Raw genomic sequence first — 18,577 nt, forward strand, 5'->3', positions numbered from 1 at the left:
TGAGCCCCCGGGGGGGGCAGCAGAGCCCAGGGGAGATGGGAGCATAACCCCAACTCTCAGAGCCCTGCTCTCCGGGCCCTAGGAGGCAGCAGGTGGGCGAGAAGCGGGAGGCTGCCCCCTGCTGGGGGGCAGAGGTGCTGCTCGAGCAGGCAGAAGCTGTGGGCGGGGTCAGCGATGGGTGCAGGGGCTGCCCTGAGGCTGCAGGGACTCAGGCTTCAAACTCAGGCCACTGGCTTATGGCCTCGTAGAGGGCGTCCCCAGGGCACTGGGTTGACTTCACGTCGCGATGCCCCTTCAGGGTGTAGCTTTCGCTCAGGAAGCCCCCGGAGACAGCACATTGGATCAGGCTCTTGGCAACGGTCAGGGTGGTGTTGTCAGGGGCTGTTTCTGCAGGACACCAGCAGCCCCCTGTTAATTTCACACCCGCCCCTGGCCCCTCTCTGCTGCTCAGGGGATGTGAATGTGGCCTGAGTAAATAAACACTCTCTAGCCACGTTCTTGATTGGCCATGTCAGTGTCTCCCGCCCCCCCCCCACCATTGTGTTTGGTAATGCGTCTCCCCGCCTCCACACACACATTTGCTTCGCCACGCTCCCCCTCCCCCTCCCTTTCCTGACCCTGTGCCCCAGCCCAGTGCCCCACCGTGGTGGAACCAAGAGCAGCTGTGAACTTCCTAGTTCCCCTGGGGGCCTAGCAGGGAAATCCGTACAGACGGGACCCACGTACTGGAGAAGCTGCCCAGGAAGCTGATTCCCAGTGACTTATTTTTCCAGTTCTTGGCATGGGCCCCCATGGTGCTCCAACCTCTGCCCTCCTAGACTCTGTCATCTTCGCCGATCAGGAAGCTGCAGGCAGAGCGCAGTGTGAGACCTGCACAGGCATGTCGGCCGCACCCTCCCCTCCCCATCGCTCTTGGCAGCTCCCCCAGGGTCATCGCTGGCCCGGCCCGGGTTTGAACCTGGGACCATCAGAGCTAGAAGCTCAATCCTCTGCCATGGAGCTAAAGACCCACTGAGGAAAAGGACTGGAATGGAGGGGCCCGAACCTGTATTGCACTGTTTGGCCATTAGGTGGCGCTGTGTGTAACACCCCTTTGGAAGGCACCGAGGGCCCCACCTGGACGGAGCTGGGGGTGGAGTGAGGGCTGTAGCGGGCCCAGATGTGGGGCAGGAGAACAGCACTGGGAGCCGCTGCCCTGCTGGAAATTCCCAGCTGGGTTTCCATCTCCTGACATCACCAACTCAAAACATTTCACGGAGCAAAATCTCTGGCCAGGTTTTCGTTGCGGGGCGTCAGGCCAGCTGCAGGGAAACGTGCCAATAACGCTGGCATGGGGCGGTGTCACAGAGGCCTTTGCTGGCCCCCACCCCACCCCATTGCCACGGCTCCAGCCCCACACACAAATGCTGTAGGAGTGTAACTGTACCAGGCTAGTTAACACATTACAGCCCCGGTGGGGGTACAATCCTCGGTGCTTACGGTGACAGCACTGCCGAGAACACATGTTAAACCAATCAGCGAACCCACCCGCCTGCTAATGGGCTTACCAGGGATCCCTCCCCTGACTCCAGCCAGGGCTCCAGCCGGGGTGCAGCCCGTCAAAGCCACCCACGGGCTTTTCAGTGCTTCCAAGCTCAGCACAGCTTCTGCTGCGAACATGACCCCTGGGAATCTGTGAGTGCCGCAGGCCGGTCCCTCGATCTGGGAACAGGTCATTCGCAGCCAGTGTCTCGCTCCCCAGGGCGTCGCTTCGAAAGGCTGGGGCCAGAGGTGGGAATTTGCATCCCCGCCTTGGCTGGTCGGTCATTTTACAAGTGTCCTGTGATGGTCCTGACCCTTCCCAGGGTTTGCTGGAGTCATGTCTCCCCCAGAGGAATCACGTCCCATTCCCCCAGACTCCAGACCCATTTACATTTGTAATACAATGAACTCCGGAAATACTCACACTTCGTCCAACCTGCTTTGTGCAGGGTCTGGGAGGAAACTGCTGTCTGTGGCCCATCTCCCCCTACAGAAGTGGGTGGAACCAAGTGCTGTCCGGCACCCTTGGGGAACCCATTGACTTAGTGCCTGGACATGTTTCTCCTCTGCCTGGCATTTCTGCTATGGCCTGTCACAATGTCACGTTTTGACGTTACATTGAAGAAGCATTCTGCCATCACGCCAGCACCCGGCCTTCACAAACCCGCCCAGTCGGCTGGCAGTCTCCTGCCCCAGTTCTCTCTAGAGTCCCTGGGCCGATCTCTCCCACGCCCCTCCTGACTCAGGGTACCCCCAAACCTTTTCCTTCCAGCATGCAGTTCATTTTCTTAACTTCTGACACGGCTCAGCTGCATTATTAACGATGAGGCTTGTCCTGCTCCATCACATCCTCCGGGTCCTCCTTGCACTCAGCCGACTTCCCTGGTGCTCCCAGTGTCTCCGCAGCCAATTGCTCCTGTGCTGGCCGATGAGCACTTCCACCATCCTCCGCCCGTTTCTGACAACCCCACGTCTGCACCGTCTCCTCAGCTCCTTCCCATCGCCCGCCTTCCCCTTTCCTTGTGGCGCTCGCCAGCCGCTCGTTGACTTCCCCATTCTGCGGCTTCCCTTTCTGAGCATTTTCTGTCACTTTCTTAAGCTTCTGATTAAAAGCCTCTCGCACCTGATGCTGAGCTGCCGCCCCAGGTCACACTTTCCCCTCCACTCTCTGGTCAGCCTCAGAGACAAGCAGCGCACACGTGTGATCCCACGGGCCGGCCAGACGCAGTGCGGCCCCAGAACCTGCATGCATAACAGCACATTTCTTTACAAACAATCCAAGCCCTCCTTTACTATTTCGGCCATTCTTTGCCCGCATTTTACTTTTGATGGAGTTAACGTTTTGCTGGATCTAGTCTTACATCTCTTTTTCAAACTTTTCCCCTCCCCTGTAGGCCCCTAGACCGTCCCAGCCAGAGTCTCCACACACGGCTAGGTCTTTACTCCCGACACAGAGGTTGTGACCCTGCCCGGTCCGGTTCCAGCCGGTAAACTTGGGTTGGAGGATCCCCCAGGGAAGCAGATTTATTACCAATTCAGCTTCGATCTTACTTCCTGCTTAAAGAGACCTCAAGGACCCAAGCCCCGGCCAGTATTTATTAGTTATTAGTACAGCTCTCAAACAGAAAGGCAGATCCATTACCAAGTCTGCTGAACCAAATTTTGCAGCCGTTGACGTAAACGACAGACTGATCCCCGTGATGTCTTTTGCCACGGCTTGCATACAGCCTTGCATTGGGAAAGAGGAAGAGATAAGCTGGAACTAAGTTACCTATAAGTAGTCCAAGCTGTATGCAAGCCGTGGCAAAAGACATCACGGGGATCAGTCTGTCGCCTGCAAAATTTGTGTCTGGTAAATATCATAGACTTCCCAGCACACAATCACACATCTGCTGCTTAAGCATAAACTTTTACCATCACTATGTTATTTATACATTTCCATTTGTTTGTGGTTAGTACATTTCTCGCACAGTTGCGTGGCAACGCAAATAACAGGGCGCTAGGCTACAAATTTTAGCAAACTGGCATTTTTCACAGCCTGTGAGAGTTTAGCAGCATTCCCAAAGCATCTTGGGAGTCTGGGTCACCAGTTGGCCTGAGGTCTGATAGTAATTTGGCCTCTACCAGTCAACAAACCTTTGTACTGGTATAATGGCATCCCCATGGATGGGGTGGGGGGGTGTTGTAATGTTTTAAGTAGACCGGTCCAGTTAAAGTCCTCAGGCTTTTGCATACAGACATGGGCGGCCTGTGGAGTGACCTTGGTTGAGTCACGTCCCCCTTGTGTGCCTCAGTTTCCCCATCTATAAAGTGGGGATAATGATGCCAACTTCCTTTGTGAAGGGCGTTGAGATCTGCTGGAGAAAGGGGCTAGCTCAGGGCCAGGTGTTATAACTGGGGAGCAAGAGGGTCTGTCGCTGCCCCAGGCAGGTCGTGGAAGCTTCGTGGAGCGGAGAGATGGTGGCAGCCATGGGTAGCAGAGGGCGCTGTGCTGGCCTCCAGTGGGGCAGGTTGGTGGCAGAAGGGGAGGTCTCTCCAGAATCCAGCAACGCACCCAACAGCCACGTGCCCTGATGCCTGACCCCATTGTCATCACCCCCAGCACGGCCCCCAGCACCTCTCTCATGTGTGTCGGGGGGGGAGGGGATTTCTGCTTGGGCTGCCCCGACGCGCTGGTGCTTAAACTCCAAAAGGAAGCTTACAAGCAGTGGAAATTTGGACAGATGACTAGGGAGGAGTATAAAAATATTGCTTGGGTATGCAGGGGTGTAATCAGGAAGGCCAAGGCACAACTGGAGTTGCAGCTAGCAAGGGATGTGAAGGGTAAGAAGAAGGGTTTCTACGGGAATGTTAGCAACAAGAAGAAGGTCAGGGAATGTGTGGGCCCCTTCCTGAAAGTGGGAGGCAGCCTAGTGACACATGATGTGCAAGAAGGTGAAGTACTCAATGCTTTATTTGCCTCAGTCTTCACAGACAAGGTCAGCTCCCAGACTGCTGCACTGGGCAACACAGTATGGGGAGGAGGTGAGCAGTGCTCAGTGCTGAAAGAACAGGTTAAGTACTATTTAGAAAAGCGGGACGTGCACAAGCCCATGGGTCCAGATCTAATGCATCCAAGGGTGCTGAGGGACTTGGCTGATGTGATTGCAGAGACATTGGCCATTATCTTTGAAAACGCATGGTGATCGGGGGAGGTCCCGGACGATTGGAAAAAGACAAATATAGTGCCCATCTTTAAAAAAGGGAAAAAAGAGAACCCGGGGAATTACAGACTGGTCAGCCTCACTTCAGTCCCCAGCAAAATCTTGGAGCAGGTCCACAAGGGATCCATTTTGAACCACTTGGAGAAGAGGAAGGTGATAAGGACCAGTCAACGTGGATTCACCAAGGGCAAGTCATGCCTTCTATGATGAGATAACTAGCTCTGTGGATATGGGGAAAGTGGTGGTTGTGATAAATCTTGACTTTAGCAAAGCTTTTGATACGGTCTCCCAAAGTATTACTGCCAGCAAGTTAAAAAAGTATGGATTGGATGAATGGACTATAAGGTGGATAGAAAGCTGGCTAGATTGTCAGGCTCAATGGGTAGTGATCAACAGCTTGATGTCTAGCTGGAAGCCGGTATCAAGCGGTGTGCCCCAGGGGTCGGTCCTGGGGCCGGTTTTGTTCAACATCTTTATCAATGATCTGGATAATGGGATTAATTGCACCTTCAGCAAACTCACAGATGACACTAAGCTGGGGGAAGAGGTAGATACACTGGAGGGTAGGGATAGGGTCCAGAGTGACCTAGACAAATTGGAGGATTGGGCCAAAAGAAATCTGATGAGGTTCAACAAGGACAAGTGCAGAGTCCTGCACTTAGGACGGAAGAATCCCAGGCACTGCTACAGGCTGGGGACCGATTGGCTAAGCGGCAGTTCTGCAGAAAAGGACCTGGGGATTACAGTGGACGAGAAGCTGGATATGAGTAGCAGAGCGCCCTTGTTGCCAAGAAGGCCAAAGGCATATTGGGCTGCATTAGTAGGAGTGTTGCCAGCAGATCGAGGGAAGGGATTATTCCCCTCTATTCGGCACTGGTGAGGCCACATCTGGAGTATTGCGTCCAGTTTTGATCCCCCCACTACAGAAGGGATGTGGACAAATTGGAGACAGTCCAGCAGAGGGCAATGAAAATGATTGAAAATGAAAACAGGGCACATGACGCACGAGGAGAGGCTGAAGGAACTGGGGTTATTTAGTCTGCAGAAGAGAAAAATGAGTGGGGATTTGATAGCAGCCTTCAACTACCTGAAGTGGGGCTCCAAAGAGGATGGAGCTCGGCTGTTCTCAGTGGTGGCAGATGACAGAACAAGGAGCAATGGTCTCAAGTTGCAGTGCGGGAAATCTAGGTTGGATATTAGGAAACACTCTTTCACTAGGAGGTTGGTGAAGCACTGGAATGGGTTAACTAGGGAGGTGGTGGAATCTCCATCCTTAGAAGTTTTTAAGGCCTGGCTTGACAACGCCCTGGCTGGGATGATTTAGTTCGGGTTAGTCCTGCTTTGAGCAGGGGGTTGGACTAGATGACCTCCTGAGGTCTCTTCCAACCCTGATATTCTGTGATTCTATGAAATGCAAGTGGTGCAAAATAATGGTGAGATGGCACCCTGGTGATGCAAATCCAAGGCAGCATCCACGCTGGGGCGGTCAATCTGAGCCAGGGGTGGTGGGTTTTGTGATATGGTGAGATATCCAGGTAGGGATTTCCTATCCCTTTTCCAGGGCTGGGATAGAACCCAGGAGTCCTGGCTCCCAGCCCCCCATTCTAACCACTAGACCCCACTGTCATGGGGCCCCCTGGCGATGCTCTGGAACTGCTCCAGACCAAGCCAGTCATGACTCTGGGGAAGTCTCCTTTCTGTGAGCAGCCGGTCTTCAAGACACACAGCTCACACAACTTCCACCTTCCTGGGTCTGACCTCGGAGCATTCAGCATCCTCTGCCCCTCTGTGCACTTCCTGGGGAAGTCAGAGGGTCCTGCCCCACAACTTCGCAGTCAGATGTGACTCTCAGCCAGCCAGTAAAACAGAGGTTTATTAGACGACAGGAACATGATCTAACACAGAGCTTGTAGGTGCAGAGAACAGAACCCCTCAGCTGGATCCATTTTGGGCGGCAGTGAGCCAGAGAACCACATCTGCACTTCACTCAATGTCTCCAGCCCCCGCCCTCCTCTGGGCTTTCTCCCTTTCCCAGGCCAGGAGGTCACCGGATTCCTTTGTTCTCCAACCCTTTCGCTCTCACCTTGCAGGGGGGAAGGGCCCAGGCCATCAGTTGCCAGGAAACAGGGTTTCAGCCATTCTCTGTGTCCAGACCCCTGCACACTCCTGCCCTCTAGGGCTCTGCAATCATCATACACCCTTATCCCACCATCTAGATATTTAAGAACTGCCTAGGGGAAACTGAGGCACCCCCACAATATTCAGAGGAAACATTAAGAACAGTCCCGCTTCAACACACCTACTCCCCTTCCAGGGCTGGTGATGGAACCCAAGGGTCCCAAGCTGCCGGGTGCTTTGGCCATGGGGTGTAAAACGGTCCCGTCTCTACTTCCTCTCCCACCGCTGCAACGGTGCAGAAGCTGCTTTAATAGCAGCCTCCCCCCGACCCCCCCCCACCACGCCCAACTGAGTCCCAGGCCTTGCTAACGCTCAGTGCCACGGCAGCCCCAGGAGATGATTGCTGCGGGGGTCTCGGCCCAGGGGGAGGCAGTGACTCCTAGAAGCAGGGAGAGCAGCAGCACTGTAGATCAGGGAGGTCTGGCAATGCCAGTGGCTGTCTGGGGTCTGGCAGCCCTGGCACTCAGAGCAGATTGTCAAAGGCCAAACCCTCTCACCACCGGCTCTGTCGCTCCCCCTTGCTTTCGGTCTGTCTTAGGCACCATCCTGGCCCTCATCCCCCTGGCATTCGAGCACTGCCCAACCTCGATTGCATTTATTCTAACTGCCCCCTGCAGGGCAGGGCCTGGCTGCTACCCCCACTGTACAGACAGGGAACCGCTGCAGAGAGAGAATAAGGGACTTGCTCGAAGACAAACAGAGCATCTGTGGCAGAGGTGGGAAATGAACATGGGTCTCCTGGGTCCCAGGATGGCACCTTCTCTTCCAACCTCCTGCCCCCTTCGTCCCTGGTTCAGTGGGAGCTGTGGGAGCTCTCTGGGGCACAGGAGCTGGCTGGTGCCCAGATGGAGCTACGTTGCCTATTGCACAGATCTCGCTTTTCCCGAACATTGAAGATGCTGCTTCAACCATACCAGGGCCCATCAGGATCCTTGCAGCTGGTCTGTGCTAAATTGTGAACTGTGCCCTGGCCTCCCCAAGCAGGACAATGGGAGAGGGTGGGGCTGGCCCAAGGCCCTGCTGGATTACGGCTCATGCATACGGAGTACCAGTGCTACAGAGCTCTGTGCCAGGACGGCGCTTTGTGGGGGGTTCGCAGCTCCTCTCTCCAAGGCTGTGTGGGAGCAGCCGCTGCAGAGAATCCCAGGCCTGATTCCCCCCACGCTGGGTCTCCTGAATGGCCCGTGCCCTGGGGGGCTCCATTCCTCACCCAGTGTCTCCTGCTGACTCTCCAGCAGCTGCACGGCAGGTGTCCGAAGACACCACTAGTCCTCTCCAGAGCTCAGGGGGACTGGCCTGGCATCGGACTGTCCTGGCTAAATGGAACAATGGCTCCGGGCAGCCGGAGAATGCCTGTTCCCCCGGCAACCTCAGTGCCATTCCCTCTGAAAGTGATGGTGTCAACGAAGGTGCTGGAGGTGGTCAGGCCTCGTGGTTGGAGCTGGACTCAGGAGGCCGGGGCGTGGGTGGAGCGAGGCTGGAGCGAGAGCAGGGCTGGAGCAGGACCAGGAGCAGGGCTGGAGCAGCCTAAGACTGTTGCCAATGTCAGGCAGGAGCGAGATCTTGGCCCTGGAGTCCTGTTGAGCAGACTGAGCTGCTGCTGTGAGACTGAAATACTTGCTCCGGGAGTCACGGGCCTGTTCCTGGCTTGTGGATTGGCGGGAGCCCGGCACAGGAGGGACTCAGGCCTGACACATGGCTCCAGGGGGCAGTTGGCTCCCGGCCTCGCTGGGCAGTGACAGGCCAGGTGCAGGGGGCCAGGCGCAGCACCGGGGAGGACATTGGGGAGGCAGGAGCACTGAGGTGGGGCTGAGCGGGCAGGTGCTGAGGAGTTGCGGCCGGCTGGCCAGCAGGGAGGAGGAGCAGCACCCAGCTGTGGAGGGCCTGGCTGAAGTGGCACTTTGTGATCTGTTGCAGGCGGGAGCTGGCTCCCCACATCCGAACGCTCTGCAGCGCAGGCGGATTCACATCTAAACCCAGATCTGGCTCCCAATTCACAGCTGGCCCCTCCCCCCGATCTGGAGTGGCTGAGACTCCAGCGCTCTGTGGAAGAGGCCAACAAATGCCAGCTCCTGGGGTGGGCTTCCCCCAGAGACAATCCCATGCTGGGAAGGGAGGTTCCAAGAGCCGGCAGCTCCACCACTCACACTCCCAGCTTCCTGGGATGAGCCAGGAGCAGAGCTCCGGGTAGCACGCAAAGCCTGGATCAGCACCCCCAGGCCTGCGAGGGACCCGCACTGTCTGGGGGTGTTTGATTTCACAAGAGAGGGGGGTTTCCCACAGACTCTTCAACTCCCTCACCTCTCATGCTTGTTCCCATTTGCCTTTCAGCACCCCCACATGGCCCATGTTGGCCACCAGCTACCTCCTGGTCTGGGCACTTACCTGGCCCCATCATGCCAGTGGCTGAGCACATGGGTGTTGTTGTATTTAGGCTCTCAACCTCCCCTGCAGAGCAGGGACCTGCTCTCTCTAGTTAGCAGGGACCTGCTCTCCCTACTTACTGTTATGCCAGGCACCCCAGGACATTATCACCAGCCCGTTCCCAGTCTTGGCATGGTAGTACATTTCCTTCCCAGTCCCCGTCCCCTGGCATTAATCCCGGGACTCCGCACTGGGGATGTGCACCTGGCAGCACGCAGCCTCCTGAGAACACACAGGCCAGGGTGCAGGGCGAGGGCTCCCAGCGAGAAATGGCAGGAGGGCAATGCTGGGAACCCCCAGGCCGTCTTCAGCTCAAGCATGAGGGCACCCCAGCATCCTGGAGAGCATGAATCTAGCTTCAGCTCAGCCTTTATGTCCCCCCATTCTCTGTGCTAGATGGTTGGTCTCCCGGAGGGACGAAAGTGCCCATCAGGAGTTCCTGGCTTATCCAACGTCAGTTTCCCGCTCTTGTGAAAAGAACAGTGACTTCGCCTACACAAGATCTGGTGTTCTTCAGGCTGGGCTGGGCCTGTACACGTTCCCCTGTAGGGGTGTGTGCACCCAGGGCCCGTGAGTCGCAGACGTTTGCCAACGAACATTTGCCAACAGACGTTTGCCCCCTGCTCTCCCCGTGTGCTCAGGGACCACCATCAAAAGGGCACGTCTGCCACCTCCCTCTCAAGTCCTTCGCACCTGCATACTGCCAGGGGAACCTCCCCATTTCTACTGAGGCCTCAGGGACAGGGTTTATGATGAACCGGCTGGAGTTGATCTCCCGCCTCTCCCCCCACGCCGCGTGTTGCACCCCTACGGCTAGCTGGGGTTCCAAACTGACGCTCCCCGGTTTGAGCCCCTGCCTAGCCAGGCCCTGTTCCCTCCCCCCAGGCAGTTGTTGGCCCTGATCTCCTGCAGGCAGCCATGACACACAGGTGCTTGGGGGCTTGAGAGAAGGGCTATCACCAGCTGAATGACCCCTGCCTGTACGGTGGGGACTGAGGTGCCCCACAAGTCCTGTGCTATGCTGAGTCTGGGGAGATGGGCAGGTTCAGCCTCATTAGAAGGGATCGGCCAGACAGAAAGGCAGAATCGGGTCCCTGCACAGAGCCCCTCTACTACCTGCCTGTGTCCTAACCACCAGGACAGTGGCCAATCCCACCTTCAGGTCAGGTTCCAGTGTCGGGCCCTGTCCATACCCACAGCGTGTGGCAACCAGCATGCGCTGATAGACTCCGGTACATGCAGTAAGTTCACAGACACTAGAAACTGCCTAACACCAGGCTGGGGGCTGGGGATGTGTAGGGTACAGAGCACAGCACCCCCTAAGGCCGGGCGGGAGGGCTGGGAAATGCATATGATACAGAGCACAACGCCCTCTAACACCTGGCAGGGGGGCTGAGAGATGGGGGGTGTAGGGTACAGAGCACAGCACCCCCTAAGGCCGGGCAGGAGGGCTGGGAAATGCATATGATACAGAGCACAGCGCCCTCTAACACCAGGCGGGGGGCTGAGAGATGGGGGGTGTAGGGTACAGAGCACAGCGCCCCCTAACCCCGGTCAGTGGGCCTGGAAGCTGGGGGAATATGTAGGATCCGGAGCACAGCATCCCCTAACACCAGGCTGGGGGGCAGGGAGAGGGGGGATATGTGGGGTACAGAGCACAGCACCCCCTCACACCAGGACACGAGGTCTCGTCCGTCTCAGGGCGGAAATGATCACACCCTTCGAATGGGGGATCTGCCACGGGCACTGGCAGGAGTGCGCTGCTTTACATTAAGCTTCTTTGGCTGATGGGCGAACCTCACCCCGCCCTGCGTTTCGAGTGTGAACAGCTGTCGATGGAAACCCAGACGGCAGAGATGGAGCAGGACTAACCAGGATCACTGAGTCTTGCTCTCACCCCGTGTCTACACTGTACAAGGGTGGGAAATAGCAGGTGCCTTTTCTTGCCCTGATACGATTTTGGAGATGCCGACGCTAGCGACAGCTTTCTCCCTGTGTGGGTTGTGGGATCCAGGGGAGCCGTCTGTGTGCTCTGTACAGGACAAGGCGTATAGATCGTTTATACCTCAATGTATCACTGTAAATACAGTTATTTAATATATCAAATAAAAGCAGAACAATACATCAAAAAGCATCAAAATGAAACAGAGGATTGCTATGTACAGGGGGGATTGCTATGTACAGGGGGGATTGCACGTGACTAGTTAACTGCTCGAGAGCTTTCATCACCGTGTACTTTCTGACAGGTTTCCGCGCCCTGTGTAGGGTTTACGTCCCGCCCTCCATCCCCATTTCCGGTCGTGTACGTTTTTGGCGCCGTCGGCCCTTTTGAACATTTCTTTTGTATTGTTTTCTGTGTTTGGCCGGGGGAAGGTTGCGTTCTTGTGTTTTGACATATTTAGAGAAAAAGTATGAACAAGTAGAAAGAAAGGCTGTAAGGGGTTCGCGGCTCCCTCCCTGTCCAACAGGGTGGGAGACCACGCCCCTTGCTACGATACTTCTGGGGTACCTTGGTTCAGGGGAAAATTAGCCCAGTGTTAATGGTTCAGGCCTGCAGTCAGGCCGAGCAATGGTAGAGAGTCTGTTTGCTAGGGCCCTCATTCAGGGCAGGGCTGCAGTCGAGTAGGGGCTCTGGCCTACAGTCAGGCAGGCAGAGCAGCAGATGGTCCATTTGCCTGGCCCTTGATCAGGGCGGGGCAGCAATCAAGTAGGGGGGCTCTGGCCTACAGTCCGGCAGAGCCGTCGCCGTCTAGGGGAGGTTAGCTCTCTGGTGGGAGAGTCAGCACAACCATCTGGCGTCCTGATTCAGGCGGGTGCCAGACCAATCAGGCCTCCTGACAACCAGGTGGGGAGCCTGCCACTCCTGACGGTGGGGTGGCGGTGGTAGGGGAACCCAGGCCTTCCCGCTCCACTGCGTCCCCACCCAGGGCCCTAAACAGCAGCGGAGTGGTCTGCCACTGGGTCAGAGGAGAAAATCCGATCGCAACACGCTGGCCGGCTTGTAGTCAGTAACACAGCTGAACCCAATTCGGCTGCCCTGGGCTCCTTCCTACACACCCATTCCGTGGGTACAGGGGTTCCAGGGTTGTTGTTCGCTTCGCTGGGGTAGACGGCTAGTGGCAGCCCCACCAGCTGCTTGGAGTCCCCGGCGTCTGGCAGCTCCGGCAGCCCCTCTGGCTCTCTGTCAGGATAGCGCTCTCCATTAGGGGAGCAGGGAAGAGACGTCCTGCTCCTCCAGCAGCTCTCCCCCAACTCAGCTGAAGGGGCGGCCTTTTATAGTTCCGCTTCCTGTCCCGCCCCTCTGCTTCCGGCAGGGTGGCATGCGGTGGGAGACAAGCCTGCTTTCTGCAACCCTCCTGCCCCCAACAACCCACTTCAGCGAGTCCCAAAATCAAATCCACTTACCAGGGGCCTCCTCTCCTCTTTGCGCTTCGCCAACATCCGGGGTAGAAAAGAGCTCCTGGCCGCATGCATCTCTGACCTCCGAGTCATCTTCTGCCTCTGGGTCCCCCTCCACATCCTCCTCCAAGATTTCCTCCTCCTGGCTCAGTCCACTCTCGACTGACACGCGAGCCACCCAAGTATCCACAGTGGTGTTCGCAATGGAGGTGGGGTCGCCGCGGAGTATCATGTCCAGCTCTTTGGAGAACCGGCAGCTCATAGGCGCAGCACCGGAGTGGCGGTTTGCCTCCTGCACCCTGTGGTCGGCGTTCCCCAGCTCCTTCACTTTGATCCTGAACTGCCGTGTGTCCCGGTCATCGCCCCTTTTTGTCACGCATCGTGAAATCTGTCCGTAGGTGTAATGATGCTGGTTCTGGTGGGACCCAACTGAGAGTGCCAGTTCAGGACAAACTGCTTCAAGCAGGGCAGTTACAGCCGAAGGCTGGGGGTTTTCCACCTCTAAGGCAAACCAAACCAGCCAAACAGAGCAGACTTTGGTCTCACCCCACTGGCTCACCACAAGTCACACAAGCAATTCCCTTAGACGCTCCAGTTTCCCAGTATCACCAATTGTTATGGGGACAAATGGTTATGAAAACCAATACCCCAGGAAAAGAAAAAAGGCTCTCTTGATCCCAAAGGACCAAGCCCAAGACCCAGGTCAATATACAAATCAGATCTTGTCCCAAATCACGCTGTTGCCAATCCTTTAGACTCTAAAATCTAAAGGTTTGTTCATAAAAGGAAGAAGCTATAGATGAGAGGTAGAATTGGTGAAATGGAATCAATGACATACAGTCATGGCCAAGTTCTTGGTTCAGGCTTGCGGCAGTGACAGAATAAACTGCAGGTTCAAATCAAGTCTCTGGAGAACATACTCAGCTGGGATGCATCTTTCAGTTCTTCTTTCAAAGCTTCAGTGTAGCAAAGTCCCTCCAGAGGGATGAAGCAGGACTGAAGACAAGATGGAGGAGCTGCAGCAGCTTTTTATATTCTCTTGCCATGTGGTCTTTTTTTCTTTGTCCCAAGACAAGCTGTCCATCACGTGGCCTGGAAAAACCTCCGAGTTCTGTCCATAGGCAGGTTCCTGCACACTGTGCTGAGTCCCAAGGCTTCTCTGCCTTCTCTCAATGGGTCAACTGTGTAGCTGATGGTCCTTAATCGGCCATCAAGCAGGCTACGCATTGCATCCGATGAAGTGAGCTGTAGCTCACGAAAGCTTATCCTCAAATAAATTTGTTAGTCTCTAAGGGCCACAAGTCCTCCTTTTGAACTTGTCTGGGGTGGCACCCAGAAGCATAGTACAAGTTTGAACCACAGACAGTATAGAGTCAATACTTATAACTTAAAATACAAAAATGACACAAGCATATAGAGAGCATAATCATAACCAGCAAACCATAACCTTGCCTTAGACACCTTATTTGACCCCCCTTTATACAAGATTTGGTGCCACTACAGGACCTTGGTTGCAACAATGATCTATATGGTCCCAGTTCAAGTCAATAACGTCACAGTTGGTATCATAATTGCTACATCCGGAGTGAAGCTGGGACTGTACAGCCTCCTCTCCCCAAATGCTGATGAGGTCCAGCAGCTCGGCATAGCTCCAAGCAGGTGGATCGCCTGGTGCGTGGAGCAGGCCTGGCCACCTGGAAAGATGCGCTGCACGCATCACCGAGCAAACAGGAAGGGGACTTTCAAAATGGCAAAGGAGTTTACCGAGTGGGGATGATGGATGGTCACCTGAGGGCCGGGCAGTAGAGTTCAAACCGATGACCAGAGAGGCGAGAGCAGGCATTGTGGGACACCTCCCGGAGGCCAATCGCAGCGCCGTAATCGACCTCGGTGTCTACACTGGCACCGCAGCCCTGTAGCCCCGGTGCAGAAAGTTTTTTAAACTGGGCAGTGCTTTTTTTAAAGCTCTGCAACTGCCCTGTTTCCGCGCCCTGAGTGGCATGGCCGTGCGTACACCTCACCAGTTGCAGCGCAGAAAGCTGCTTTACCGCACTGCAACTTGCCAGCGTAGACAGGACCTAAGGAAACAGTGCCATGACTTTAAACCTCCTGTTTACCGGAAAAAAACAAGGATGTGTTTTGGAGTGGAATAAAAATGTACATTTTAAAAATGCTGTAACAGTTTTAACACACGATGAAAGTTATATTAAGCTTATTAAACATTTTAGATTTTTGTTGCATTATCAGAATGCTTTTGTTCTTAAATGTTTGCAGCCCACGGGCTGAGACATAAATACATGTTTCTGTGTTTGTTTTGGGTCTAGAAGCTGTATTAAAAGTAATGCTTTATAAAAACAAAAAGGCTTTTTCATTTGTACTTTGTGTTTCTAAGAAGACAAAAAGCATTTTAGTAATAAGTTTGACAGGGGCATTTTTGAATTAGCCAGTTTGTTTTCAAAAGATGTCTAGCTACCATTAAGCAAAAGCCAGGGCCGTAACGTTAATTAAAGGAAAGAGGCATGTAGATTTCAAAGCCTCCTGGTTACAGAAATGGGAATGGCCAGATCACCATTTACAAAATCTTTTTATTAACTCTTTAAATAAACTTACTATATAAAAGAATACAAAAAGAGACCCAAACCAAAACAGTTTTACCTTTAAATTGTAAAGAAAGCTTTAAAAATCAGGGTACTGTTAAAACCTTCATGTTGTTAAGGTTTGGATTTAGACAAAAAAGAAGAAAAAGCAGCTGATGTGAAAAAGTTCTGACAGAGATAAGGGGCTTGTTCTGTTCCCAACATACACACACATACGTTCTTCTTCTTTTCTCATGTTTTTTTGAAATGTAAACCAGGACAAACAAGTTTGCTTTAGGCCTGTTATATAAAATCTGCATGAAGCAGGATTTAAAAATAGCTGCCTTCCCCTGTTTAGCTCGCATGTCCTGTGACCAAAGTTGTTTCACTGTAAAGATGGCCAGAACATGTATGAATTTAAAACAAACAAGAACCCACAGCAGATTGCTTTTCAAAAGACACCCTTTGAACTTATTAAGAGTGTAAAATAAAGAAGCATCTCGGGGTTAAAACCACAAGCAGTTTACAAAAGTAATTTGTTAAAGTTAAATTAAGTTTTTATTGACTTAGGGATTTTAGTATGATTGTTTGTTGCATTGTTGCATTATCAGACTGTCTTTGCTTCTAAATGTTTGCAGTCCGTGTGCTGAGACCCAGGTACAAGCTCTTTTTTAACTGTTTAAATGGACTTAATATATCAAAGAATGCAAAAAGAGAAAGTTGGGGGTTTTTTTGTTGTTACCTTGAAATTGTAAAGAAAGCTTTAAAAATCAGGGTACAGTTAAAAACCTCACGTTTTGAAAGTATGGATTTCTACAAAACACAAGAAAAAGCAGCTTATGTGAACCAGTTAGCTTTTTTTTTTAAACCAGAGATAAGGTATTTGTCGCCCCCCTTCCCGCCCCCCCCCCCGCCCGCCCCAAACACATTTTTCTTTTCTAGTGATTTTTTAAGTGTAAACCAAAGGCCAAATTTGACCTATTTGAAGCAGGCCCTTCTGTTTTTAAATTTCTTTTGCAGCAAAGGCAGAGGATCAAAACTAAATGTAAACCTAAAGGGCTGCCAAGTTTTACTGAACACTAGTAAGATCAACACCTGTTTACAGGAACGTTAATGGTAAAGAGAAAGCAATATTACCATTCACAATCTATTTAACACATTTGTAACCCTTGAAATGAACTCCCTTGTTCTGTAGTGAAATAAAGAGGCCCCTTTGTAACACGAACTGGTTTAAACTCTTCAGAAGGTGTCGACACTGCCCACGTTAAATCGCTGCCGCGACAACGCTTTAAGGTGGCAGTGTCCTCGCGGCTCCAGCTCAGGAGGGTGTTTTTTCACACCCCTGAGCGGTGCAAGTTTCAGCGCTGTAAGTGGCAGTGTAGACAAGCCCTAATTAAACTGTGAAATTTTAAAATAGGGAACACTCTCTAAAAACCCCTAAATTTATTTTTGTTGTTTGTCAGCCCCAGTGGGAAAAGTCCCATAAAATTTAAAAGGCCTTAAAGCCAATGGGGTTATCTATCTATCTATCTATCTATCTATCTATCTAGTGGGAAAGGTGCTTGGGGCCTGTTTTTTTAGCTAAGAATAAGGCAGTTAAAGGGGGTGGGTAGTGAGGGGAGGGGCGGGGAGGGGAGGGAGAGGGCTCTTGTTTAAAAATCTTGGGTTGATAGGATTGGTTCAGGAAAATGCATTCTATGATGCAGCTGTAGAACAGTTTCTGATTGGTCCGCCCGAGAGGCAGAGATAACCATGCTGGGGGCTGTGAGCCTTGGGAGCTCCCTCTTTTCCCGGGGGCAGTCGCAAGGGAAGAATTAGTAGGGGAAGCAAAAGTGGATGGGAACCTGGGAGGCAGTGACCATGAGATGGTCGAGTTCAGGATCCTGACACAAGGAAGAAAGGAAAGCAGCAGAATATGGACCCTGGACTTGAGAAAAGCAGACTTTGACTCCCTCAGGGAACTGATGGGCAAGATCCCCTGGAAGAATAACATGAGGGGGAAAGGAGTCCAGGAGAGCTGGCTGTATTTTAAAGAATCCTTATTGAGGCTACAGGGACAAACCGTCCCGATGTGTAGAAAGAATAGTAAATATGGCAGGCGACCAGCTTGGCTTAACAGTGAAATCCTTGCTCATCTTAAATACAAAAAAGAAGCTTACAAGAAGTGGAAGATTGGACAAATGACCAGGGAGGAGTACAAAAATATTGCTTGGGCATGCAGGAGTGAAATCAGGAAGGCCAAATCACACCTGGAGTTGCAGCTAGCAAGAGATGTTAAGAGTAACAAGAAGGGTTTCTTCAGGTATGTTAGCAACAAGAAGAAAGTCAAGGAAAGTGTGGGCCCCTTATTGAATGAGGGAGGCAACCTAGTGACAAAGGATGTGGAAAAAGCTAATGTACTCAATGCTTTTTTTGCCTCTGTCTTCACGAACAAGGTCAGCTCCTAGACTACTGCACTGGGCAGCACAGCATGGGGAGGAGGTGACCAGCCCTCTGTGGAGAAAGAAGTGGTTCCGGACTATTTAGCAAAGCTGGACGAGCACACGTCCATGGGGCTGGATGCGTTGCACCCGAGAGTCCTAAAGGTGTTGGCGGATGTGATTGCAGAGCCATTGGCTATTATCTTTGAAAACTCATGGCGATCGGGGGAAGTCCCGGACGACAGGAAAAAGGCTAATGTAGTGTCCATCTTTAAAAAAGGGAAGAAGGAGGATCCTGGGAACTACAGGCCAGTCAGCCTCACCTCAGTCCCTGGAAAAATCGTGGAGCACGTCCTCAAGGAATCAATTCTGAAGCACTTAGAGGAGAGGAAAGGAAAGTGATCAGGAACAGTCAGCATGGATTCACCAAGGGCAAGTCATGCCTGACTAATCTAATTGCCTTCTATGAGGCGATAACTGGCTCTGTGGATGAGGGGAAAGCGGTGGACGTGTTGTTCCTTGACTTTAGCAAAGCTTTTGACACTGTCTCTCACAATATTCGTGCCAGCAAGTTAAAGAAGTATGGGCTGGATGAATGGACTATAATGTGGATAGAAAGCTGGCTAGATTGTCGGGCTCAATGGGTAGTCCTCAATGGCTCCATGTCTAGTTGGCAGCCGGTATCAAGTGGAGTGCCCCAAGGGTGGGTCCTGGGGCCGGTTTTGTTCAATATCTTCATAAATGATCTGGAGGATGGTGTGGATTGCACCCTCAGCAAGTCTGCAGATGAGACTAAACTGGGAGGAGAGGTAGATACGCTGGAGGGTAGGGATAGGATACAGAGGGCCCTAGACAA

At 53.0% G+C, this 18,577-nt stretch overlaps 1 protein-coding gene across 1 annotated transcript in view; it reads right to left on the minus strand.

The window, feature by feature from the left end:
- Window positions 1-208: 208 nt before the first annotated feature.
- Window positions 209-18,577, minus strand: part of LOC141976832 (maestro heat-like repeat-containing protein family member 7) — a 56,691-nt gene continuing 38,322 nt past the window's right edge. The window contains exon 6 of the mRNA XM_074937996.1: window positions 209-349. Within this exon, the coding sequence (XP_074794097.1) occupies window positions 209-349 (141 nt within the window). The remainder of the gene's footprint in view (window positions 350-18,577) is intronic.

Source organism: Natator depressus, chromosome 23, assembly GCF_965152275.1.
Source record: "Natator depressus isolate rNatDep1 chromosome 23, rNatDep2.hap1, whole genome shotgun sequence".
NCBI classification, from domain to species: Eukaryota; Metazoa; Chordata; order Testudines; family Cheloniidae; genus Natator; species Natator depressus.